Below are 27928 nucleotides of genomic sequence, written 5' to 3'. Positions count from 1 at the left end.
TGTGCACAGGTTCACACTCCACTGAATACTACGATGCTGCACATTTTGATAACGCTAAGTTTAAGTGTAATTTTTATAGATTAGTAAAATAAAACTTATACTGATGAATCAACAATTTTTATTTCCAGTAGATAGAAGAATAATCCAGTAAATTATAAAAAAGGGCCGGTAAGAAACTTTTATTACTAAATGTGGAAATCTAAACAAGTCAGTAAATATATCCCATGTTTATAATTTTTTATTGAAAGGATATTGGAAATATAATACAACCCAAATTATAATTCAGTTTACTACAGCTTATAATATATATGGAAAAATTTTCTTTAAATTTAAACAACTTTTAAGGGATGAAAAAATAAAATTTTCAGTAATCTGTAAATAGGATGCTGGTCTATAATAATGGGTTATTATCCTATCGAGTATTTCATTAAATGTATTTATTATTACAATACCTTTAATTATTGGTAGGTTTTTGTGCAGTGTGTATCATTACATGCTTTTTCAAACTGCCTGCGTGGTTAAACCGCTTAAAACAAATTTCACACTCGTAAGGTTTTTCTCCAGTATGTATTCTCATATGTTGCTTCAAATCGCCTGCTCGAGAAAACTGCTTGAAACAAATTTCACATTCGTAAGGTTTTTCACCAGTGTGTATCATCAAATGTTTTTTTAAATTACTTGTTTCATTGAACTTCTTAAAACAAATTTCGCACTGTAAGGTTTTTGACCAGTGTGTATTATCGCATGTTTCTTCAAGTTACTTGCTCCAGTAAACTGTTTATAGCAAATTTCACACTTATAAGGTTTTTCCCCAGTGTGTGTCATCAAATGTTTTCTAAAATCACCTGTGTGAGAAAAATTCTTGAAACACATTTCGCACTTGTAAGGTTCTTCTCCAGCATGTATTCTCATATGTTCTTTCAAAGCAACTGTTTGAGAAAACGACTTCAAACAAATTTTACACTTGTAACGTTTTTTAGTGTGTATTTCCATATGTTTTTTCAAAGCAAATGTGCGAGAAAAGTGCTTGAAACAAATTTCGCACTTGGGTTTATTTCCAGAATGCATTGTCAGATGTTGTTTTAAAGTATCTGTTCGCGGAAATTGCTTGAAACAAATTTCACACTTGTAAGGTTTTTCTCCAGTATGAATTCTCATATGTTGTTTCAGATCACTTGTTCGAGAAAACTGCTTGAAACAAATTTCACACTTATAAGGTTTTTCTCCAGTGTGTGTCATCAAATGTTGTTTCCAATGACCCGCGTGGTTAAACAGTTTGCCACAAATTTCACACTTGTATGGTTTTTCCTCAGTGTGCGTTTTCAATTGCTCTCTATAATCACCTGCGTAAGCAAGTTGTTCAGTTTCAAGTTTAATATTTGCATTTAGTACTGTTATTTCTTTGGCGTGTCGACTGTTATTTTTTTCTTTATGGGATGAATGTTCAGCTAATATTTCCACAATTTTCATATCCTCATGGAAACGACCTAAAATACAAATTACATAATTATATATTTATTTTCATTGATATTTTCATCGGATAACTATAATTTACTCTCGTGATTGGAATCAATATCCTCGTTCAATGAAACAGCATATATCACTAGCATCACTAACAGTCGCACACAATCTCATAAGTTTCTTCAAAAACTTTACGTAAAACAAAAAAAAATCAAGGAACTAGACATAGCTCACAACAACGATTTAGTAACATGAACAGACAGGTGTCATGTCACAAACTATGATCACTTTATTTTATACTACATTTCAGGCACAAGTTCTCTGCACTGATTCAAATTCAGTGGAAGGGTTACTGACAGTCAGTTTAGGATTAGGAGGCATTTCTAACACGTAAGTTACGCAGAATCAGAGATAATAAGAAATAACAAAGTAAAAGGGGAAATCTCAGTGGTTGACTGTATATCATAGTTTAAAAAATTTACACAGAAGTAAGAACTTTTTGGTATAAATGGTATATTATTTATTAAAATAATTTAAAAATTTTATCCAAAAGGATTACAAATCTTCAAAAAGTTTTCGATCCAGTCGGACCATCATCAGTAAAAAAGCTTAAAAGTATATTTGCACTTTAAAATGACAAGAAACATAAGGTAAAATTTTGACTGATACATGTGGAAAATACTTACATTAAAAGTAGTTGAAACTAGTTAAGTAAAAATTTATTTTGTTGAAATTGATAGATCCTCAAGACAGCGGATAGTGGATTTTTGGTGACCCAAACAATAATCCATTAGGGATATTTGTGTAAAAATTATTTTAAAGCAACATAGTATTGTAATTAAAATTTGAAAATTTTGCTAAAAAGATGAATTTAATAAATAATTAATTATGAAGTTAAATTGTTTGTTAACAAAAACAATCTGCACCCCCCAAAAGACAAACCCCAAATTCAAAAAATTTGAAAAAATTTGAGAAGGTATATGTGATGTCTAGAAGTATTTTGACAACTTTTAAACAAACTTCATGTTTTCGTTTTTGAAAAAACTCAAAAAAACTACTTTTTTCCAAGTATAAAGCGGGAAAACCAAACATAGGATTTTGTTTATTTTGTTTACAGCATCAAGATATGATTATAAGAAATACTTATGAATTTTTTGAAAATTTTTGAATTTACAGTTTTGTTCCAATAGGAAAAAATAATATGTTTCGGCTTATAATAAAGTTACCGGTAAGAAACCGAAAATTTTTTTAATAACAACATATTTAAAACTGTAAAAGTGGAAAATATTTGCAACAAAAAGTTAAATATTTTTTCCTAAACATATGAAAAATCTCGTTAAATAAGAATTATGTCTTGAACTGCCGCCTTCAAATCGTAATGTAGGGAGATGGCTCCATCTGAAGCAATGGTAGTATTTATCATCGATAGATAGCATTACGTTCGGCTTCGAAACGCTTCAAGCAAAACGTCACACTAACAGGGTTGCCATATCAATTACTTTGTACAACACTTTGGCAGATAACAACAAAATTTAATAGGAATGTTATCGGTTTGAACTTTGAACCGGTCATGCTGAAACTTACAGAGTTACAGAATAGTAGATACTGCAACTTTTATTTTGAAAGTAGGATATCATAAAATTTACACTCTATAAGTAATATATCTATAAAAAACCTATTTAGTTTTAAAAACCTATTTAGGCGTTTATGGTTAATTATTTTAGTATTTATAAAAATAGTGTTTCTTGCATAACCAGTATCGTACACAGAATTTGTCTGAGGGGGGGGTTTGAAATTTTTTTATGCTACCTCCATTTTGAGTCCATAAAATTTGGGTTTTAGTTTAATTTAAAGTACTAAAGATAGCAGTGCCAAAGATTCAGGTATCTATTATCCTGCCTACCAACTAAAACCACCCTCTCTTACTTGTGTGCATTTGACTGTCGCACGTACCGTACTCCGAAAGTGGGGTGAAGACATTTTTGGAACACTCACTTCTCTTATCTAAATCTTATCTATTGTTCTGAAACTATTTTCTTGTGGCTTTTAAAGTAATTACTATTTTAATGGGAATAAGCCAACTTGTAAATACAATTTATTTTGGAGACGGCTATCGCCGTATTCCCGTTCTTCTCCGCCAATTCTGCCGGTTTAAGGCATGCTCCTCCTCCAAACCTTTCGATTCCATCGCTCTTCTAATTCCTTCATTCCATGAGCGTCAAGTTCTACCTCTTTTTCTTCTTCCGGGGGGGCATCCATTTGTGAAGTTTTTGGGGCCAACGTTCGTCAGGCATTCTCAATAGGTGTCCAAACCATTTTGAACCTCATTTTTTCTATTCTGTCAATGACCGTTTCTGTAGCGTTGGTCTTCCTTTCCTGGCTTGATGTTCTAGCACTTCTTCTCAAATAATCCATTTCAACTGCTAACAATCTTCTCTTCAGGTCTGCATTGACAATTGTTTATACTTCAGAGCCATAACAAAGAACTGATTCGACCATGGTTTGCCCTATTCTTTTTTTGTTCCTTTTGGAAATGTTGCGATCCCACCATAAGGAGTTCAGATATCCTACAATTTTACGTCTCTGAGTAATTCGGTGTTTAATTTCGGTTTGTCCCAAGCCGTTCTTAGTAATGAGTGCACATAAATATTAAAATTTTTCCACTTGTTTGATTTCCACGTCCTCGTCGATCAACACTTCAAACCTTGCATCTGAATTGATAACTAAATATTCTGTTTTCTTCATGCTGACTTGTAACCCACATTTTACATATTCTCTGTATAGACGCTTTATCATAAATTCTAGATCATAAAAATCTTGAGCTAGGACGACTTGGTCATCCGCAAAGTTCAGGAAGAACAGTACGTCATTTCTTATGGGGATTCCCATTCCCAGGCAGTGGTTTTTCCAATTATGGAGGGCTGCCTCAATATATAAATTAAACAGTGAGTGTGACATTATGCATCCTTGTTTTAGTCCTTTAGTTACTTTTATTGGCTCTGATAGTCTATTTCCGATTTTTAGGTAAGTAGTGTTCTCCCTGTATACTTCTGTAATTATTCCTAAAAGGTATGGACTAATGTCGAGTTGTTGCCACAATTTAAGTCTTGGAACTGTATAATACGCCTTTTCTAGGTCGATGAAGGCTAGATGTACTTTGGTACCAACTACTATTCTTTTTTCTATTAATTGTTGGAGTATAAACAAGTTATTAGTGCAAGATCAAAGATCAAAGATTCAAACGTCAATAAACTTATTTTAACCTTCAATTGTGGCTTATTTCCATTAAAATAGTAATTAGATCTTATCTCTGTCGTTGGCTCGGTTGGTGTTTCTCTTCTTCTTCTTTCTTTTTAATGACTGCTCGGATGTAATTGTGAACACTATTCCATTCCTCCGTACTTCCTCCAGTCATCTTCACGATCATCTCTCTTACAGTCACAGGGTTCATACCTATTTCTTTCTCTGTTTGATGAGTGAACCTCTGCATGGGCGACATCCCAATGAGGTCAGTCAAGACCATGTCGACAATATAGCGTCGAACTATTGGCTGACGTCAGGAAAGATGTTCCCTGAAACAGAAGATTCACTACTAGCCATTCAGGATCAGGTTATACAAACCAAAAATTACCTGAAATATATCGTCAAAGACCCTCAGGTCCAGAATGACAAATGCCGATATGGATGTTAAGCTCAGGAAACCATCAAACATCTTACCGGGGCTGTCAGGCATTTGCTGCAACTGAATATAAGGAACGGCACGACTCAGTAAGAAAGATCATTCATCAAGAGATAGCTATCAAACTGGGACTTCTTCAAACAAACCATCTTCCATATTATCAATACGTTCCTGAGAGTATACTTGACAATGACAACTACAAGCTATCCTGGGACCGCACTGTGCTCACAGAACAAACAGTGGCACATAATAGACCAGATCTCATACTAGTTATTAAACTAAAGAGACAAATAACATTAATTGATGTGGCGATACCCAACAACCATAATCTTCGTGTTAAACAGAACGAAAAAATCGCCACGTACAGGGATCTGGAAATTCAAATACGAAGACAGTGGAGAATGGAAAGTACCCAGACAATACCTATTATTCTCTCTACTACTGGAGTAATTCCAAAGAAACTCCTAGAAAACATAAAAAAGCTAGGTCTGAATGAACATCTCTACAAGACTATGCAGAAAGCTGTAGTACCCTCAACGTCCAGATGTGTACGAAAATTTTTGGGAGATACTCCAACATATCAAGCCACCTAGGGCTCGGTAACACGGAAAGAGTCCCACCAGAGCTCAATCCTTTTGATACCGTAGGTATCTGGGATGAGTCAATTTTCCCCTTAGATGGAGTGTGAGCCGTATGACTAAATCTGGGATACTAATACTCAAAAGCAAACTTAATTTCAAGCACATAGTAAAAGCAATAAACACATACGCAATACCACTTTTCACATACTCATTTGGCTTTATAAAATGGTCGAATACGGAAACTGAAGAACTAATTAGACCAAATAGAACCGTGATAACTAAATAGGCATCAACTACCCCAAATCGTACATCCAACGCATGACACTACCACGCACACAAGGTGAGAGAAGAACATCGTGTTTTGGAAATATCATTCACTACTTAAAGATAAAAAACAGCAAAAAACAAACACAAAAATATATAGAGCAGCAATTAGACCAGTGATAGCATACGTAGCGAAAGTAATATGTCGTACGAAAATAGATATAAAGAAAATAAAAATATAAATAAAAAGTAAAATATAAAGAAAAAGTAAGAATTATTAAAAGCAAAATGATAAGAATAAACAGCCCAATAAAGCCCGAACAAGGAGAATATAGAAGACTAATAAAGCATGAAATAAGAAATAGAAATATAACCGAAGGGGAAGACATAGTAAAATTTATTAATCCACACAGACTGAGATGGTTTGGACACATACAAAGAAGAGAAAAAGACGCACTAATAAGGAAGATAACAAACCTGAAACCAGTAATAAACAGACCAAAAGAAAGACATGTTCGCATGTTTTAAATAACATTTTTGACGATTGACCATTTTTCATATAAATCCCACTAAAATATTAAATACCAGATAATTTAATTTTTAACTATTCTATCAACAAAAATCTAATATATGATTGCATGTATAAATTTAGTGGTAATACGATATTCACAGATAGCGCCGCTAAGTACCTCTTTGTCGATAAAAATGTTTACATAATAAATATGTGTCATTTTTCAATGATATGGTGTGGATTATGTTCTTGCAAATGCGTAACTTTAATACATTCCGATTGACACAGCGGAGCAGTAAAATATTATACATAAAGATGTTGTTAAAGATATCTTTGCTTATTTGGTCTACTAGGTATTTGATAAAATTACAGTCTGCACAACTTGGCACCTCAGCCAATGGATATAATTATAGAAAACTGTAATTTATATTAGGGTTTGAAAATATTACAGAGTCGTCATGTAGAAATCTACGATTAAGTTAAAAAAATTACCACAGTAGTATGCCGCAGTAGAGCCATCTCTAGGATCAGAAACAAATTAATCGAGGGTTTTACATGAATGAAGTGAAAGTGTGGTCATGCATTTGAGTCATGACGTTATCAACTTGGGTAAAAGTGTGTAATGTGATAAAATAGATGATAAGGCATGCTAATACTTATTATATACGCCTGGGGTCACCTCTAGGCGAGCTACATGAACTAATGGATAAATCAATTAAAAACAAAACAATTTTTGACTTGATCATTGGTTTTGTGACAAACTATAAAACGCAAGGAAGAGAAAGAGAGGAGACTGCAACAAAGGTGAACTGTTTATTTTATTGTGTTGTATCTGTTGGCGTCAGTGGGGTGAGTCACTATTCAGCTTCCACTACTGACGCCGAAATCTTAAATGAATTCTCAAAGAACTTGACTACATTACAGAAATCAATTAACATACATGTTTTTTTGTTTCTACTTGTATCTAGTGTACGGTGTGTGTCTCCTTTTGGAGCAGCCTATTACTAAGTAATGGGCTGCTGTAGATAGGGGGGATGAATGAACCACCCCAGGGGGTGGTTCATTCATCCCCCCTGTGTGGGGGGAGCACTCAGCAATTCTATAAATAGAGAATGATGTGTAATGACGAGATCGTATGTTAAAATTTCAGATTGTTTTTAGTCTAATGAAAAAAAAAAGTATTTTCCAAAGTTTTCTGTTTTTTGAAGTTCTCTATTAGGTACTTTCTAATAGGAATAAAATTTTACTTAAATTTTATTAAACAACTATAAGATACCCGTTAAAAAAAACATGATAATTTAATAATTATATCGGTCTTAGATTGAATGTTTACGTAATTACGTATGTGTTTAAATAAATAATTAAATTTTTTTTTGGTACGCTAAATTGATAAGTGGAATATGATTTCGTTGAAAAGTTATGGTTAAGAGCGATGTTGACAAGTAATCACCTTCAATTAAAAATTGTTTTAGTATATATGCCAATCACGGTAATTTTTATTATGAATAGGCACAAATATAAGTGACTCAAAAGCACCATTAGGTCCAAAAAGTTAAGTGTATCTAAATATGTCAGTAAAATTGCAGTAGGCAGTGTCTGTAAGAGTGGGTTTGGTGAGTGAGTGTTTTGTTGATGATATGTTTAAAAACCTAATTGGAGCTGTTGTGTTCTAATATATTTTTGAAAGTACCCCAGGAGAAAGTGTATGAAAATTTTTTAAAATTTACAGCTTGAGTTCAAAGCCGGAGTTAAATTGACAACTAAGTTAAAGTAAACTTTAAGATGTGTGAATAAGTAATTACTATTTTAATGAGAATAAGCCACAATTGAAAATTTAAAATAAGTTTATTGACATTTCAACTTCCACTTCGGAAATTGTTCTCAAAATACAAACAATAAATTAAACAAATTCTGTTTTTTGTTACTTGGTGAAAAATGCTTATAATGATTTAATTTTATCTGACTCATTTATATCGACAATTCAGACGAATTTAAAATGATATTGCTGTGTTGCGTTCCTGGGACGATTTTATTGTAAGATAGATAGTTCATTCAATTACATGAAATCAACTTTAACTATATTAAGAATATCCGGGAAATCCAAAAGAAAAAATTAAATTGGGAAATATACAGGACAAAGAATGGAAGGACTATTACAAGGAACTGTTAACAGAACAAAGACCACAATTCATTGGAAAAGAAAACAGGCGAAGACGAAGCAGATCCCCACAACAAGAAATAGAAATAACAGATAGGGAAATGAGAACGGCCATAAAAGCAATCAAAAATAAGACAGCACTGGGACCTGGAGGCATCTCACCTGAGCTTATAAAATACGGATCAAAAAAATTACACCGGATGATACAATGGATATTTCAGAAAGCCATATGTGGAGAACAGCTCCTAAGGAATGGACGGAGGCATATGACATCTATATTTAAGAAAGGGGATAGAAAACGATGCGAAAACTACAGAGGAATAAGCAATATCATCAATAGGAAGATTATATGGGAAGATATGCGAGAAAAGATAGAGCAAGCGATAAAAGGCAAAATCGAGGAGGATCAGACAGGCTTCACGGCAGGAAGATCATACATAGACCACATATAGACAATGGAACAACTGTTGGAAAAGAAAAAAGCAAAAAATAGAGATATACATTTGGCATTTGTGGACCTGAGAAAGGCGTATGACTCTGTACCAAGGTCAGAACTATGGGAGGCAATGTACAAATTAGAAATACAGACGGAACTCATAGAAGCTACAAAAGCTCTGTATAAAGAAAATAGTGTCCATTAAAATGGGAACAAGAATCATAGGAGACTTCACCACAACAAAAGGGCTCCTGCAGGGTTGTTCCACATCTCCAACCCTATTCAAAATATACTTAGAGAAAGCCTTGACTACATGGAAAAGAAAATGCGAAGGCATAGGAGTACCGGTACGAAACGAATACCTATATACGTTAAGCTTTGCAGACGATCAAGTAGTGATTGCACAAGACCAAGACGACCTCGGCTACATGATGAAGAAACTACAAGAAGAATATACCAAGGCTGGCCTAGATATTAACCTCGTGAAAACACAGTACCTATCTACAAGTGAAGTAGACACAGAAGATCTACAGATTGATGACAACGTAACAATCAAAGGAAAGGATAAATTCAAATACCTGGGGTTTATAATCACGAAAAAGACAACAACAGAGGAAGAAATTACACAAAGATTAGGACAAACAAGAACAGCAATCCGACAACTTAACTCAGTATGGTGGGATAGACACCTAAATATGAAGACAAAAACACAGATTTATAAAACATTAGTGCGAAGTATTATGACATATGGGGCTGAAAATTGAATCATAAACAAGAAAAACAGCAGTAAGATAGTAGCAACAGAGATGGAATGCCTGCGAAGATCCTGCAGAGTAACAAGAATGGATAGAAGTAATGACGAAATAAAGCAAAGAACATCAATAGAAACAGACAAAGTAACATACATAGAACAAAAAATACTAAAGTGGTATGGACATGTAAGAAGAACTAGTGACAGTAGATGGATAAAGAGAATAACCGAATGGAGCCCCATAGGAAGGAGGAAAAGAGGACGACCCCGAAAATCCTGGAGGAACGGAGTAGACGACGCCATGAGTAAGAGAAGCCTAAACGATGGAGAATGGGACAACAGTGAGAGATGGAAACGGTTGAGCGAGGGAAGGCAGTGAATACTGTAGAATCCCTGAATATATATATATATATATATATATATATATATATATATATATATATATATAAGAATATCCGTCAGAAAAATCATAGCATAACCACATGCCATGATGACAGTAAAATTCTCCTTAGTGATTCCATAGTAAATCATGAGTAAAAACAGGAAAAAAGGTATTTTTCTTTTATTAAAGTTGAACAATTGGAGAATTGAAATGTTTAAAAATTCAGAATATTGAAGGTGTGAAATGGACATTGTCAGAGAGCGTATACTATTAAGGAAGCTTAAAAAAATTAATGAAAATATTTTAAAACATTATGGATACAAATAAAAGAAAGCCAGAGAAATATTGTTAATTGTAATGGAAAAGATAAAAATGGAGATTGGAATTGGGGTGTCAAAAGTTAGAACGGATAAATTAAATTGATGATGTAGAATAAAAAGTTGGGCTAGATAATTAAGATTTATAATTTTAATTACTGTGTTAGGAAATTAATAGAAAGGTGAAAATTGGGAAGGGATAATGCAATGAAACAAGTTTCAAGGAGGTGTTAGTAGGTGATTAGTTTGGAAGATTGAAAGTTAAATGGTACTTAAGTAGAATGGAGCACAACGACCTTTTTCTTCTTCACGTGCCATATCAGAGTTATCCGACGTTGGCGATTACCACTGCAAAGGCTTCTCAATCTTCTGCCACATGGAATAATTGTCCTGCATTTGATATCTCACTCCATTCACGATTTTTTTTAAACAAGAAACCTGTTTTTTTTTACATCTACGGCCTTCTATTTGAGACGAGGGTTATGAAAAAAGTTGACGGTGTATGGGAGTGAAGTCAAAGTTAAAGGAGTGATGATTGACGCAATTGGGACCAGTCCTTATGTCTCTAACAATCTTCAAATCTTCATAAAGATCTAAGCTTAAGATATTTTTGTCTTGGATGTTACGTATAAATGTGACACCATCTGAGATGTTCAAGTTGTGTTTACTGACTTTCAGGTGATGGGATATGGCTGAAGTATTGTCTCGTTTAGAGTGTTCAGCAGTTCTGGTCGATAAAGATATATTTGTTCTACCAACATATGAAGCAACACAATCAGAGCAAGACAATCTGTAAACTCTACTGCGGTTCATGTAGTGAATGGAATCTTTGGTGTTGGTAAGAATTTTATTTAGCGTGTTGCCAACTTTGAAAGAAATATGAGTAGATATAAATAGGCGGAAGATCAGACTTCCGGTCCGGTCTGTAAGACCGGCCCGAAAGATCCGATCCTCCGCCTACGTAGGAAGATCCCATCGTCCACCACTTATATAGGATTAGGAAGATCCCATCGTCCGCCACTTATATAGAATTATATAGAATTAGGAAGATCCTATTTTCCGCCCACGGATCGCTGATAATAAATTCTCCCTACAGGAAAGATCACTGATAACAACACACGGTCGGAAGTCATTAAAACTACCGCCTATAGACATAACAACACACGGGCGGAGGAATAAGGATCAGCGATAACAACACACGGGCGGAGGAACAAGGATCAGCGATAATAACATTCAGAAAGGCTAATAGGATATAACAATTTTCAGTCAAGCGTAAAATGGATAAGTGGAGAGTTGTATTTTAAGATTACCAAAGATTCAAAAAGAATAATAGTATGATAGAACCTAAACGAGTTAAATCAGTAGTAGTATCTCAGAAAAAATGTCAATTAGAAAACATTATTTCAATTTTGTTGGAGTACATTACTCCGTTTGGTGGAAAATTCCGAAAGAAATCAGAAATGAACTGGACCAATATCTACCTTGCAAAAAGAACTATTTTAAACACGAGTGGGGTGACACATGTGGCCCTTTCACAGAAAGATGTGTATTTTGTAATATTGAAAATAATAAAACTTAGTGAAACACAAACAGGTTTATTTCATTTTTAACCTCAATGGTATACTCAAGTTTAATATATCAATTAAAAAACAATGTATTTATAAATTGTGTATTTGTCTATGATCTTCAAAAAAATTATCCCAAGGTTTTTATTTCTAATAGGTAAACACTGTCTTATTTCCTATTACATATACTATTTATAAATATCAAATCCGTTATCAGCTCCATATAAGTTGGTTGCATCTAAGTACATAATATAAGCATTTGGTTGTAAAGGATCATAATTTGATACAAATGAGTTATTAGCAACAACTTTCCTCTTTGAACATTGACTCACTTCGCCGCGAATCCCTTTCTTGAAAAAATGAACCATATCGATATCTACCAAAATTTCAAACTCTATTTTTGTACATCTAAGCATAGCATCCCAACTTAGGAAAGGCGATGTTAAGTAATGCGCAGGATCTAAATTGTATTGGTTTAGACAAACTTTCCTAAAATTTTCAAAGATATCTGCCAATAAAAGAACATCTGATTTTAAGTACACATCGGAATAAGAACCAAGTGTAGTACATTTAAAAATTGTCCACACTTCAGAAGCTCGTTTATAGTCTTTGTCAGAAACGGGTTCTCCTTTTAAATTATCGTAAAAGCATTCCTTACTTGGTAACCACGTTTCGTTCAATTTCTCAAAACTGTCTACATATGTATAGGGAAAAACACCTTTCTGTCTAATCAATCCAAATTCTTTTTCATTGGATAAATGTTTCCTTACTTCATTACACTGATCTGATTTTAATGTTTCAGATAATTTATCTACAGAACTTGCTAAGAAGCGGAAAGAGTCTACAAACCTCAGTTTCATATAAACATTTGGAACTTTGGGGCCATTAGACTTTTCCACTAATAAATATTTAGAAAATGAAATATACTTCTCTTTGTTTTGTGCAATTACATCAATACGCTCTTCGTCCATACATAGTTTTTTGATAAACAGATGACAATCGTAATAAGACAAATTGTGTAGGATGATAGGAATATAATTTTGAATTTTATAGTTTAAGTTACATACCGAGTGGGCGGCACCACGAAAATTGTTTTCCGAAATTAAATGATCATGATCTCGCACTTTTTCATCTCCTGCTTCAAATGGCTTGGTGCAAATGTGACACGAAGTAGTCTTATTGAACTCATTAATTTGTTCTTTTGTTAATGGGCTCATTGATTTAACATGTTTAAGATGTTTATGATACAGTTCCTGTACTACACCATCAATCATAGCAGTAAAAACTTCTGCACAATTAGGCCCCCGATAAGAATAATATTTAGAACATGTATCATTAAAATTACATTTGAGGTAAAAAGCAAATAAGGTTCGTGTTCATATGTTTTTAAAGTGAAGGATTCTTTGTTGTTAGGTTCAGTGTAAGCAAAAGATTTCAATAAACTCTCAAAATCAGCGTATATGACAAACGGTACCGCTAATTGCTTTGCAAAATTAATAAATGTAAGTATGTTTTCAGGTCTGTACTCACCAAATTTATTTATTTTTAAATTGGTAGATGGCACCTCTGTTCGCAGATGGTTGCAGTCGAATTCTTGGTGTGTGGTTAAATGTTGCTGGGTTATGAAAAATTGTAAGCATCCGTCACAAATAAAAACTTGATGTTCATGTTTTGTTTTTTGACTTCGCACAAGTCTTGATAAATTTGTAATTAAGCAGTAGTGACTGTTTCCATTATCATCTGTTGTTAATAGAAGATTCACATGAGTAGCTTGGCGGCTGGGTGTATGGTAGAAAGGTCCAACTACTTCGGTGACCATTTTTCCATCTTTGAAATATGTTTCAAGCCCAAACACGTTGACAGATATATTGGTTAACTGCTCGAATTTATGTATATCTCTATCATAAAAACTGAGCATTGTATTATAATGGGGATATGAATCTGGTTTAGTAGGATCACCATCATGTGGGAATATCGCCGCATTAATGCTCCAAGCGAAGCAGGCATTATCTTGATTTTTTATATTCAGTGTACCTCCTTTTTTTTCAACTGAGCAAGGTAATATTGTATACGAAGACGCTGTCAGAGGACTGTACCTGTTAATGTATAAATTCAGAAACATAACTTTTTTTAAACTTCAGCCAGATTTGGCTTCTTCAAACTCAGAAGCTTTGGTCATTATTATGTCTTTAAAGTCATCGTAAATTTGGTTGAGATCAGAGGATTTCTGTTATTTCTTTAGCAGGTATAAAATAAAGTCCAAAAAGTTCCAAACTAACCTTTAAGCTGTGGTGATTTCTAATATAATCACTCAACACATCACTCACTTTTTGCTTTACTTCATTTATAAACTGCAAAGGATCTATACAGTCTCCTTTAACACGAAACCTGTAAGTGGCAATACGACACTGGAATGCCTGTTGTAGGCTTTCAACACCATCTCCTAGATTTTCTAGAACAGGCAGATCAATTTTTCGTTTCTTGGATATATTTTCTACTCCTCTACAACTTTTTCGTTTATGTCTAGTTAAATTGCTTTTGTTAGCAAAGTCTCGTTGACACTGATCACACTTCATCTTGACAAAGTATTGAATACAAATAAATACTGCTGTAATAATCTTTTATTTATAATAATGATTGCAGTGATAAGATATCCTGTCATTTCTTGTTATTGATAAGCTTTCTGGTCTTAATTAACTGTTTTTCTTATTTTATCTTATAACAGTAATATACTTATTTTCAGACTTCCTTTTCTCTAACAATTTTTATTATCTTGGACTTCCACCTTATCAACGGTTATTTATTATCTTATATTTATTCTTATCTTACTCCGATTTATTTTTGAACTTCCTCTTTATTTCTTACCTGATAGATTATGTAACGGTTTTTCGTATCTAACGGATTCTTTATTTTTAGATTTCCGATCTTGCTGTTCTTATCAGTGATCTTTCCTGTAGGGAGGATTTGTTATCAGCGATCCGTGGGTGGACAATAGGATCTTCCTAATTCTATATAAGTGGCGGACGATTAGATCTTCCTAATCCTATACAAGTGGCGGACGATGGGATCTTCCTATGTAGGCGGAGGATCGGATCTTTCGGGCCGGTCTTACAGACCGGACCGGAAGTCTGATCTTCCGCCTATTTATATCTACTAATGTTAGAGTAACTCAGTAAAATGTGTTTAATTTTTTCTGATATGACCGAATTGTGAAAAGGTAAAGATCTATAACTAGGGGAAATAGAATAATTTGAAATAAATGCTGAATGTTGAAGTAATTTAGATTATTTTTTTCTGATAAGTTTATTAATGATATGATGATCATAACCATTGTTAGCCGCTATTTGTTTGATAATATTAAATGTTAACAATTCCTTGTTAAATTGAAATATTAAATTCATCAGTGGACAAAGAAATGATAAGAAGTCTGAATGTAACTTCTGAAAGAAGATAATTTGTGAGAAATAGGATGATTTGAAAAAGAATATATGACATGGTCAGTTTGGGTGGGTTTGCGGTAGATACCAAAATTGAATTGGTTGTTGAATCTGATAATAGATAGATTTAGATTATTGAGTTAAAGTTTGTCAACTAATTGATTAAATTGGTAACTTAAATTGGTAACAATTTAAGACTGAGAATTGAGGGGTAAGGTTAGTTAATTTTTTTATAGTTTGGAGTATGAATTTAGATAAAATAGATACAAGAGTTCTATTTTAATGGGAATAAGCCACAATTAAATGTTAATACATAATATATATATATATACATAATGAATACATAATGAAACTATTCGACGATGATAGAATGATACAAGAAGAACCACAGGAACAAACAGGACCGAAAATAATAATGTGCGAATTAGAACAGGCAATTAAAAATGCAAAGACCACAAAATCAGTAGGCTCAGATCAGATACCCACTGAGCTAATTAAATGCATTGACGAAGAAACACTGCATATACTTTTAGATCTGTTCAACAAAGTATATACAACAGGAATAATACCCCAAGATTGGTTGATGTCCACGTTTTTAACACTACCAAAGTCAGTACATGCGACAGAATGCTCCCAGTACAGAACAATTTCCTTAATAAGCCACACACTTAAGATATTTCTTAAAATAATACATGGAAGACTATACAAAAAAATAAAAGAAGATATAGATGACACCCAGTTTGGATTCAGAGGAGGACTAGGAACGAGAGAGGCTCTGTTCGCTTTTAACGTTCTCGCGCAAAGACGACTAGATATGAACCAGGATCTCTATGTCTGCTTTATAGATTATCAAAAGGCTTTTGATAGAGTACGACATCAGAAACTCGTAAAACTGTTGAAAAAAAAGAATGTGGATAGTCGAGATATACGGGTTATTGTCAATCTGTACTGGAATCAAAAAGCAAAGATTAGAATCGAAGATGTCGAAACAGAAACAATAGAAATCAAAAGAGGTGTTAGACAGGGTTGCGTGCTGTCCCCATTGTTATTCAATATGTACAGCGAAGCTATTTTCAAGGAAGCAATATCAGAGGAACAACAGGGTATATCAATAAACGGAAAAATCTTAAACAACATAAGATTCGCAGACGACACCGTTATTTTTGCAGACAGTCTAGAAGCATTACAACGCTTAGTAAATAGATTACATCAAGTCAGTATCAAATATGGACTACAAATGAACGTTAAGAAAACCAAGTTCATGATTATTTCTAAGCAACATACAGTAGGAAGGCTAGATATCGAGGGAAAACGAGTAGAAAGAGTGAATAACTACAAATATCTGGGAACCTGGGTAAATGAAAACAATGACCAAGGTAGAGAAATAAGGGCACGCATTGAAATTGCAAGACAAGCATTTATAAAAATGAAAACAATGACCAAGGTAGAGAAATAAGGGCACGCATTGAAATTGCAAGACAAGCATTTATAAAAATGAAAACAGTGTTTGTCAATCGAGACCTTCCTCTGGATCTGAGGATAAGAGCCTTAAGATGCTACGTGTTCTCGACTTTGTTGTATGGAATGGAAAGCTGGATACTAAAAGTTGATAATATAAAGAAGTTGGAATCATTTGAGATGTGGTGCTATAGAAGGATTTTGAAAATACCATGGACCCAACGAGTTACAGACGCAGAAGTGTTAAGAAGACTACAAAAGGATTGCGAGGTCATAAAGCATCAAAAAAAGAAAGCTGGAATATTTAGGTCACATTACCAGAGGTGCAAAATATGAGATATTAAGGCTCATAATGCAAGGTAAAATCAAGGGTAAAAGTTCCATAGGAAGACGAAGAATTTCCTGGCTGAGAAACCTAAGAGAGTGGTATATTTGCAGCTCAGTAGAACTTTTTAGAGCAGCCGCCAATAAGGTACGGATAGCTGTGATGATAGCCAACCTCCGATAGGAGAAGGAACTACAAGAAGAAGAAGAAATGTTAAAGTAAGTTTATTAAATAAGTTAAGTAAATTAAACAAATTTAAAAAAAATTGTTTAATTTACTAATGTTTGTATTTTGAGAACGATTTCCGAGGTGGAAATTAAAACGTCAATAAACTTACTTTAACCTACAATTGTGGCTTATTCCCATTTAAATAGTAATTACTTTAAAATGCCACAAGAAAATAGCTTCAGAATAATATAAATCTTTTAGAAGGGTCAACTGGTAAAAGGGTAAAATGGTTGTCCTCTAGGAAAGATGTAACTTTATAAGAGTCCCGTTCTAAGATGACCAAACAATTACCTTTGCTTTAGTAAAAATTAAGTTATGGTTTTAAATTTGTATAATGTAAAGATTTAGAGAAAAAGCAGTTATTGCGAGCAGACGAAGAGGAAGAAATTACCAGTTTGGACATGGATGTATAAATTAACATAGACCGAGCAGTCTGTAGAGCTAAATGACGACACTATCTTTGTTGTCGTTGTTAGTTGTGTCTCTTACACCAAGTTATAGCAGCGTCTTTTTTGTTCGGGAGAGAGCGAGTGAGGAGTTTCAATGCGCTATAGAGAGACATACCAAACGAACAACCGCAAAAGATGTCATCACTGCTCGTTTCTGGCATGCTCAGTCTATGTTAATATATACGTCTATGGTTTGTTAGCAAGTTTAGATTAACTTTGATTAGGTTAGATTAAAAAATTTTATTCTTAACTACTTTTAACAAAAATTACTGGTTTGTTAGTAGTTTAAGGTTAGATATGGTTAGGTTAAGTTTCGTTAGGTTTAGTTAGGTTAAATTAGATTAAATTTTTCAAGTCAAGTTTTTAGGTCTTTTAAAAGTGGCAACAATGTCGAATGTACATAAAATTTTACTTTATGTGCATATCAGCCATATTGTTTTGAAAGATTAAAAATCTTGATTACTTTAAACAATATTATTTCTTATGATTAAGAGAATTACATATTTTTGTTGGCTTTTCACTATGTTTTTTAGTTATTCTATTACTTGTTGGTCACTTTTCCTAATTTCCAGCAAAGAAAACATTAAAATTTGAGTTTGCTTTTACTTTTTCGGCACATTTCACAAAAAATTCGGCATTTATGAGGCGTACTTACTAAATCATTACCGTGTAAACCGTAACGTAATTGTGTAAAGTAAATTGTACAACGTAGATTTATGTATTGTGTGTTGCATAAGTGTTGTGTATAAGATTGTAGGTGATGTTTTTCGACCTCCTGTTACTCCGCTATTGTTGATATATTCTTGTTGTTGAGTTCTTTAGTATTCTTATTCAAAACCCGATACATTTTCTTGATGGATTTGCTACACATTTTTCTTCATTAAGTAGTATGATAGCTTCCTTTTGAATTTTCTCTTTTTCGGGTCTGTTTATTTCATGATTATTGATGCATCTTTCCATTGTGGTTTGTGTTCGTTATCCCAGGCACGTCTGCGTATATGGGACTTCTTGAAGTCTCTGTTCTCGATGTATGTTTCATGCAAGTTTATTCTGGCACTTAGTGGTATTGCGGTATTTCCTGCGTAGAAATTGTTGCATTTAGAGAGTATTTTATAAATGCAATTTTTTAATTTTTCTTTTGTGTTTGCTTTGGACAGGATAGATCTCGGTGTGTTGGTTGTTGTGATAGTGTACTAATTTTCTATCGTTTTCAATTTTTCTGACACGCCCTTTGCATACGGTATTGTTGTCATCTTTGAATCCTTCGTGTGAGTGTTTTTGGATTTCTTTTGATGTTTTTTGTTTTTGTTTTCTTTATTCAATCTTGTGGAATTCCGTGTGTATAAATGACAATGTGTAGCCATTTTTAGTCAAGTTATAAATAACCTATCCCTTTTGTATGCCCCATCACTCGAAACTCCCTAGAAGAAAAATTTTTTGTTGGGCGCTACTATGACGAATGCAGAATTCTGCGAAAGTTTTGTTGTTGATGTCCAAACTTTCACTATAAATTATAAATTATCTTACTACTATCGCGTAGGGGCTAGCATGTATTTTATAAAGTTTGGGATGTAAAGACAATGACAGTGAAAACGGGTGTTTTTATTTGTAAAAATATGCACTAAATTAAAAGTCGATGTGGTCGATAATTCAAATTATCTCTCTGTAAAAAAAATCAGTTTAATTGTAGGATTTCACTCCAGTGTGTTGTATTAAATGTCTTTTCAATTGAACTTATTAAGAAAACTGCTTATAACAAACTTCACAGTTGTGAGGTTTTTCTCCAGTGTGTACCTAGTCTCCAATGTGTCTTTAAATTACCCCTATCAGTAAAATGCTTTAAAAATATCACACTTCTAAGGTTTTTCTCTAGTGTGCACTCTTAAATGCATTTTCAAACTTCCCATTTGACTAAACAGCTTAAAACAAATTTCACACTTCTAAGGTGTTTCTCCAGTGTGTTTTCTCAAATGTGTTTTGAATCCACTTGCAACACTAAACTGCTTAAAACAAATTTCACACTTGTAAGGTTTTTCTCCAGTATGTATTCTCATATGTTCTTTCAAATTACCCGCTCGAGAAAACTGCTTGAAACAAATTTCACACTTGTAAAGTTTTGCTCCAGTGTGTATTATAGAATGTAATTTCAAAGCAGTTTTACGTGTAAACTGTTTGAAACATATATCACAATTACCGAGTTTTTCTCCAGTGTGTGTCGTCAAATGTCTTTTCAAAGTACCTGTTTGGCTAAACTGCTTAAAACAAACTTCACACTTGTAAGGTTTTTCTCCAGTGTGTACTATAGAATGCAATTTCAAAGTGCTTTTCCGTGTAAAGTATTTACAACAAACATCACACTTATAAGGATTTTCTTCAGTGTGTACTACCAAATGAGTTTTGAAATTATTTGCTGTGGAAAACTGCTTAAAACAAATTTCACATGTGTAAGGTTTCTCTCCTGTATGTTTTCTCAAATGTTTTTTCAAACTCTCTCTTTGAATAAATCTCTTCAAACAAATTTCACACTGGTAAGGTTTTTCCCCAGTGTGTACTACCAAATGGTTTTTCAAATTACTTCCTTTAGAAAACTGCTTAAAACAAATATCGCACGAGTAAGGTTTTTCCCCTGTATGTTTTCTCAAATGCTGTTTCAAATTTCCTGTTTCAACAAACCTCTTAAAACAAATTTCACACTTGTAAGGTTTTTCTCCAGTGTGCACCATCAAATGTTTTTTCAATTTAGATGTTTGAGAAAACTTCTTGAAACAAATTTTACAATTGTAAGGTCGCTTTCTAGTCTGAACTTTTATATTTTTATTTAAGGTTTTGCCTTCATTATGTCGACTCATATAGTGTCCTTTATGGGATGAATGTTCGAAAATAGTCTCCATTATTTTCGTTTTGTTCTCCTCCTGAATAAAACCTAAAATACAAACCATTTTTTACAAGAGAAAAATGAATTCAGACAAAATAATAAAAAAAGTAAAGGAGAAATCATAAAATGCTTTTGCAGACAGCAAATTTCTACCCAATCATATACTAAATATTTTTTATTCACTTACGTTTCTGTCTTGTTGATGCTTAAGTTGCACCTTTATTTTAAGCAAGTCTTGAGAAATCAGTATAGTATATGATAAGTCAATCACAGCTATCAAATGGCACAATATCCCATCTTTAACATCAATCATAACATCAACATCACTGTTGCTATGGCAACTAACCCTTAGTATATCTATTAGCATAGTTCTCTCAGATGTCATCAATAGAGGTACAATTTTTAATAAGTCTACCCAAATACTAGCCTATGCAGATGGCATGGGTCTTGTTGCATATACGACTTATAAATCCAGGGAGACATGCGCTGCACTTTCCAACTCGGCAGGAGAGATGGGTCTGGTAAACGAAAATAAAACTAAGCTCATGACATTAGGGGCAGTCACAGAGTTGGAAATATGGCATATATTTTTTCCTGAAACCCTTCTGTTATAAACTGGTCATATTTAAGCCAATTGAAGATACCCATTACAGTTTATACAGGTCTAGTGGATGGATATCATATATTTCAAGTCTCTTGGTTGTCTCCAAAAAGTGTTTGCTGCCTATAATCTAATAACTCACGGTCATGCACGATATGATTGACTGTTTCAGGTTCTCTGCTATAGAGTCTGCAGCTTAAGTCTCCATGAAACCGCCCTTTGTATGTAGGTATCCCTTGACTAGCACATGTCCAGTAAGGAAACCTGTTATGACTCCTAGCTGACTCCTGCTTGTTTTCCACAGTGCTTCAGTTCTATTAGCACATGTCCGTCCAATATATATTTTGCAATGGGTTTGGCCAGATGCATTTTGCCAATAAGAGTTATGTTGCTTTCAGATCCAGACTTTTTTCCTGTCGTGGACCATATTTTTTTGGCACTCCCACGGCTGGCTCTGGATCGAAGTATTCTGTAGCTAATGCTCTTGTGGCAAGTGCATCAGCTCTTTCATTGTCGTATATTCCCAGGTGCCCATATATATTTGGGTACCATATGGTTAGAAATCATCATCCATTAGGTATCCCCAATTTCATTTATATTATAACTATAACCCCTGTGATTCTGATACACCTTGCTTAGTGTGAGGATGACACTTTTTTTCTTCACCTTTGGCCACCATACCACTGATGCGTAGGTAATTGTTGGTTTTATTACCATTTTATACATCTAAATAAGTACAATTAACTTAAAAAAAAATTACGTAGAAGTAAAGACTTCTGGTGTATAATGGCATGTTTTATTAATAAAAATTATTTAAAATTTATCCAAAGGGATTACACATCTTCAAAACATTTTCGGTCCAGTCAACCATCATCAGTGAAAAACCTGAAAGTATATTTCCACTTTAAAATGACAAAAACGCGTGTAAAATTGTTTTAAAGAATTATATTGTTACAATAATTAAAATTAAAGTGAAAGAAAATTAAGTTACTAGGTAAATTAAATTAAATTTAATTGTGAAAGTTATATTATTAGCTAGCAAAAACAAGTTAATTGCTTGACTGGGGTTAATGTATGATCCTGCATTTGAGCAATGACATTACAAATTTGGGTAAGAATGTGTTACGTGATAAAATGATAGTGAGGTAAACTATTACATATTAGTAATAATTATATTTGTATGATAAGGATTGAAGGAGAAAAATATAGTGAATAAATGATATTCACTAAATAATATTTCTTGTGAGATTGCTTGTCTATGTAGACAACAATTAGCTATAATAGTTTAAGAAGGGTAAGTAAATTGGATTAAAATATCTCTCTATGTGAGAAAAGGTATATAGAAAATATGAATCTGAATGCCAAACCATACCGATTAATTACGTATAAATGAATATACAGTGTGGGACACAAATATAGAGTACTACAGCTAATCGTTCAAGCGAAAATAGACAGCAGAAGGGGTCCAGGGAGGAGAAGACACTCGTGGCTCCAAAACTTGCGGCAATGGTTCGGATTGTCATCTGCTGAGCTATTCAGATCTGCCGTAAACAAAGTCAGAATAGCCATGTTGATTGCCAACGTTCGGAACGGACAAGGCACATGAAGAAGAAGAAGAAGAAGTGTGGGACAAATTGATACAACTATGATGGTTATAGATTGAAATTTGATTTTGAAGTGAATGAGAATTAAGTGTAAAATTAAATTTCAATCTACAACCATCATTTTCTTCTTCTAGTTCCATGACCATTATCGATCGTTGGATATCATGTTGGCTACCATATTTGCTATCGTGACTTTAATGACAGCAGCTCTAAATAACGATGTAGTTGATTTTCCATATCATTGCCTTAGATTTTTCAGCCATGATGTTCTTCTTCTACCAGGAACACGATTACCTTGGATCTTTCCCTGAATGATCAGATGTAAAAGATCATATTTTTCAGGGTGTCTCATAATGTGACCGAAGTATTCCAGCTTGCATTTCTTTATTATATTGACCAGTTGTGTAGTTTGGTTCAGCCGTCTAATGACCTCCTCATTTCTAACTCTGTCAACCCAGCTTATTTTCAGTAGTCGTCTGTATACCCACATCTCAAAGGCTGTCAAGCATTTAAGGATAGCCTCAGTTAGAGTCCACGCTTCCACTCCATACAGCAGGACAGAAAAGAACCATCATAGTTGTATCAATTTCTCCCTCTCTGTATATTGATTCATAGTTAATTAATTGATATGGTTTCACATTCAGATTCATATTTTCCATAACTTTATTTTGTATATACCTTTTCTCACATAGAGATTTATTTATTTTAATCCAATTTACTTACCCTCTTTAAACAAGCTAATAGTTGTCTACATAGGCAACCAAACTGACGAGAAACATTATTTAGTGGATATCATTATTTATTCAATCTCTTTTTCTCCTTCAATCATTATCATACAAATATACTTAATTATTATCAATATATAATAGTTTCTATCATTTTATCATGTAGTTGGTAATGTCATTGCTCAAATGCAGGATCATACATTGACTCAATTCAAGCAATTAACAGTCAATATTTTGTCATTTTAAAGTGGGAATATAGTTTCACATTTTTCACTGATGATGGTCCAACTGGACCAAAAACGCTTTGACGATTTGTAATCTTTTTGGATAAATTTTAAATACTTTTTATTAATAAAATATACCATTATATACCAGAGGTCTTTACTTCTATGCAAGTTTTTTTAAACTATGGTATACAGCCAACCACTGGGAGTTTTCCCTTTTACTTTACAATTAACTTATTACAAAGTTAGGTAGGTGGATGACACAATATCTTGGGCCGATAAATCAATATTAATAATAAATACCTTTAAAACACAACAACTAATAATATTTAACTTAATCTCTAATTAAATATCTTTAATCCTATGGACATATGAAACAATATTATTAACTCCTCCCAATATGTCATGTATTTGGGAATTGAAATAGATAACAATAAAGTTCAACTACCACACATCATGTATAAAAAGAAAAATTAAACTGCAGCAAAACACTTTAGAAGCTTAACATATAAGAATGAGGAAGTTATAATTGAAACTGTTGTCAATATTAATGTGATTTGCAAACCCAGGGTGAAATATGGTTCTACAATTTTCTATAATTGTAAAGTTATCAAGTGGGTGAAACAGCCAGTCTTTGACAAATTACTAGAATGTGTCATCCTGACAACCCACTCCATAATCCATCAAATAGAAAACTTTACAATAACATGGAATAGAACATAAATAAGAGACTCAATAATTTGTTTTATTCTTTATTAGAGAAAGATTTAATTGATAGTGGAATTGATTAATATGCATGTTATAAACATAACTGAAAATATCATTTGAAGAAATCCTCTACATATCAAGACAATATACAACTTTCTTTGAGTGTCTTTCTTTCATGCCTGACTGTAATTACCACTATTTTTTTAATTATTGTATTATATTTAGTTTTAACAAATAATTTAATGCATATAAGTATGTATACTAATTCTGTAAATTGGCTGAAAGACTTCAGTCAATGGCCTTTTGGTACATATTATCAATTAAGTATATGTATTTCTCTACACTGTCTTTCGATAAGTAAGATGGTTCAGTGATCCTTGTTTGTGAGGCCAAATAGAGAACATCTGATACACCATAATGTGGAATTTTGGTCCTATTTATCCAAAATATTTTCTTCATCAAATTGTTCCAAAAAAAATATCTTTAATAATGGAGATAGTGAAGAGTCCATTGATAAGCTAAAGTCTTGTTTATAAGTCATTGACTAGACTTATTGAAAATAGATGTTAGTACTTAATTTTAAGAGTTTCATCATAGCTGATAATTCAGTTCTAGTGTCAAGGTCTCTATTTACAGGACAATTTGTAAATAATCTGGTGATGTCAAATAAAATGATATTTGGGTTATAGTGATTTCTGATAATTTTTGCAGGAAATGACCATTTTTTATATTATATCTGCATCCCTATAATAGGATTTAACCTATTAATTAATTTTCATTCCAGTACTTTATCTAAGGTTCCTAAAGCTCCTAAGCTTGTACTAGTACTCAATAAACTGAGGTCTATACTCTTTGGTATTATGAAAGGATACAGTAGAAACATAAAAAGACTCAATTTACCAAATATATACAAGTTTAGGTGACAAGTATAATAGAAACAAAAAGAAAAAAATCACACTGACACATAAAATCTCTTGAATGTATTAAAAAGTACACACACATACAAAATCATTCCTCCTCTACTATTAGGTGTCAAGGAAAAAGTAACTACACAATAAATGAAAGCTGTAACTTCACATTTTAATCATTTATCTTACCTGAGTTATACTCATCCGATTCATTCTTTAAGTATTCCAGATTGAAGGATGTAGATGACTGACTCTCTATAGATCTTTGGTCACCTCCAACAAACTCTTCTTTAATGCCAGTTTTTACTACCACAGCTAATAAAAATAGGAATTAGGTATATCACATTGTTTATTGAATTGTTTTTTATTTAACTTACCTGATTTATTTTCTGGATCATTCTTCAAGTGCCCAAGATATGTTGATGTTGATAGCTGAGTCTCTATATGTCTTTGATCATATTCAACACACTCTTCCTTAATTTCAATATTAAATTCCATAGCTAAAAAATTAACTTTACCCCCTTACTACACTGATAACGAAAATAAATATTGGGTAATGATTAGTTAATTAGTTTAGAGTTAGAGTTTTGGTTAGAGTTTAGGGCACCCATTTATAACCAAACTTTTATTTGACATTTAACATAAGCTCTAACCTAACCTAACCCTCTTATCTATGCATAAGCTTAAATGGTGTCAGAGTTGCCATATCTTCAATTTTTTCATACTCTCAGATAATATTATAGAAATGCATTGAAATTATATAAAAATTCATAGATTTTAATTAAATTAAAGATAATAATTAAATGCATATACAATAAAAACTTATTGAGAAATTTACAATTTATGATTCACAAGTGTCATTGTAGGGGGTTGACCATTCGCAATTCGCACCAATGACGTAACGTCATTGGGCGCGTTCAGCAGACGGAGCTGCTCCACAACTGTTGAGTAAAAGTCTGCAAAATCAAACCGCTACCGATACGCTACTTCCGGAGCGGCCTGTCAAATTTGGTAGCGTAAGTCTACTTTAAGTAGACTTTACATTACATGATTTTATCATATGACAATATCATATGAGATTTGTTATGATTCCTCGTTTCTATGATGTTTTAAAAAATCGTGTTTACACTGCATGATAAGTTATGACTTATGATATGAGTGACAATGAGTGAGATTTTCTTGATTTTTCTTTTTGTTTATGGTCATAGAGATATTAGACACAGTATAGGTATCAACTATTAGATTTTTAAACCATTATAATGGAAAATAAATCGTTGATTGCAATGACTTCCCAACTTTTAATAATAACACGCCGGCAACAACTGCATACAGATTACAGCAGTAAGAAGAAAAAGATCAGACGCCTTTGGGCTTGCAGGTGGCTCTTACGAAGAAATCGTGGACAGGGTATATCAAATTTAGTGTTGATATTATACCAAATTAAAAATAATTAATAAAGAAACTAAACTAAAAGTATGACTAAGAAGACTATAAAACACTAAACTAAGAATAAAATAAACTAAATAAATATTAAAAGAAAAATACGATACAATAGCACACATTAGATAATAGGTTCAATATCAATGCAACAAACAAAAAATAAATAAATAATAAAGAATGTTGTCTCTTGGTAAGGGAATGTCGCTGAATTGACATAAGAATAAGGCGGGATATTTAAATATGTTGGTGTTACCCGTATTATTACCGAAAATCATATGATTTTATCATGCGGAATAGGTAATGATAATTCATAATGTCGTGGACCTGACGTCATCATTTAGTGACGTCGATCTACGGACGAAACAATAATATCAGGCATTTCTAAAAACATGCAGTTATCTTCAGTTCGTTATCGCAGCGAGACAGGGACGAACTAGTTTTTTTTGCGTTAGTTAAATAGCTTTAATATATTTTTTTTTTGTGAAGAATCGTTTTTAATATTTTATAGTGAGGCACTATTTATATTTATATATTACTATTTATATATTATATGAGGTATACATAAGCGAAACAAAACCGGAGCTCTACAGTAAGGTCATCATCATTTTGGCTTTACAACCCTGTATGGGTCCTAGTCTCCCCAAGAATTTTTTTCCAGTCGTCCCTATCCATCGCCTTCCTCTGCCAAGCACGTATTTCCATATTTCTCATATCTTGATCTATGTTATCTAGAAATCTTGTTCTGGGTCTTCCTCTTCTTCTTTGACCAATAGGTCTATCAAGGAGCGTTTTTCTAGCTGGGTCGGTTTGCTCCATCCGCATTACATGGCCTACCCACCTC

General features: G+C 33.1%; 1 protein-coding gene across 2 annotated transcripts; it reads right to left on the bottom strand.

Annotated features, from left to right (window-relative positions):
• Positions 1-104: 104 nt before the first annotated feature.
• Positions 105-26483, bottom strand: LOC140439810 (uncharacterized). Of its 2 annotated transcripts, none has more exons than XM_072529960.1 (3): positions 26025-26462; positions 25837-25962; positions 105-1487 (listed from the first exon to the last, which is right to left on the bottom strand). In XM_072529960.1, exons 1-3 carry the CDS (start codon positions 26143-26145, stop codon positions 670-672), a joined length of 1065 nt encoding a protein of 354 aa, XP_072386061.1. In that variant the 5' UTR covers positions 26146-26462; the 3' UTR covers positions 105-669. The 2 variants fall into 2 exon arrangements, with proteins under 2 accessions (XP_072386061.1, XP_072386060.1); XM_072529959.1 differs by lacking the exon at positions 105-1487 and adding an exon at positions 18324-20925 and having other exon boundaries at positions 26025-26483.
• Between the last annotated feature and the right edge of the window lie 1445 nt (positions 26484-27928).

This window comes from Diabrotica undecimpunctata, chromosome 4, assembly GCF_040954645.1.
Source record: "Diabrotica undecimpunctata isolate CICGRU chromosome 4, icDiaUnde3, whole genome shotgun sequence".
NCBI classification, from domain to species: domain Eukaryota; kingdom Metazoa; phylum Arthropoda; class Insecta; order Coleoptera; family Chrysomelidae; genus Diabrotica; species Diabrotica undecimpunctata.
The sequence above is the reverse complement of the archived record's forward strand: the minus strand, read 5'-3'. Positions and strand labels throughout refer to the sequence as shown.

Excerpts from the sequence above, each read along its gene's own strand:
- LOC140439810 (XM_072529959.1), bottom strand. The coding sequence starts at position 26,145 with ATGGAATTTAATATTGAAATTAAGGAAGAGTGTGTTGAATATGATCAA. Across the intron at positions 25,963-26,024 it reads TGATCCAGAAAATAAATCAG|CTGTGGTAGTAAAAACTGGC; the intron begins GTAAGTTAAATA and ends TATTTTTATTAG. Across the intron at positions 20,926-25,836 it reads ATCGGATGAGTATAACTCAG|GTTTTATTCAGGAGGAGAAC; the intron begins GTAAGATAAATG and ends TTTGTATTTTAG.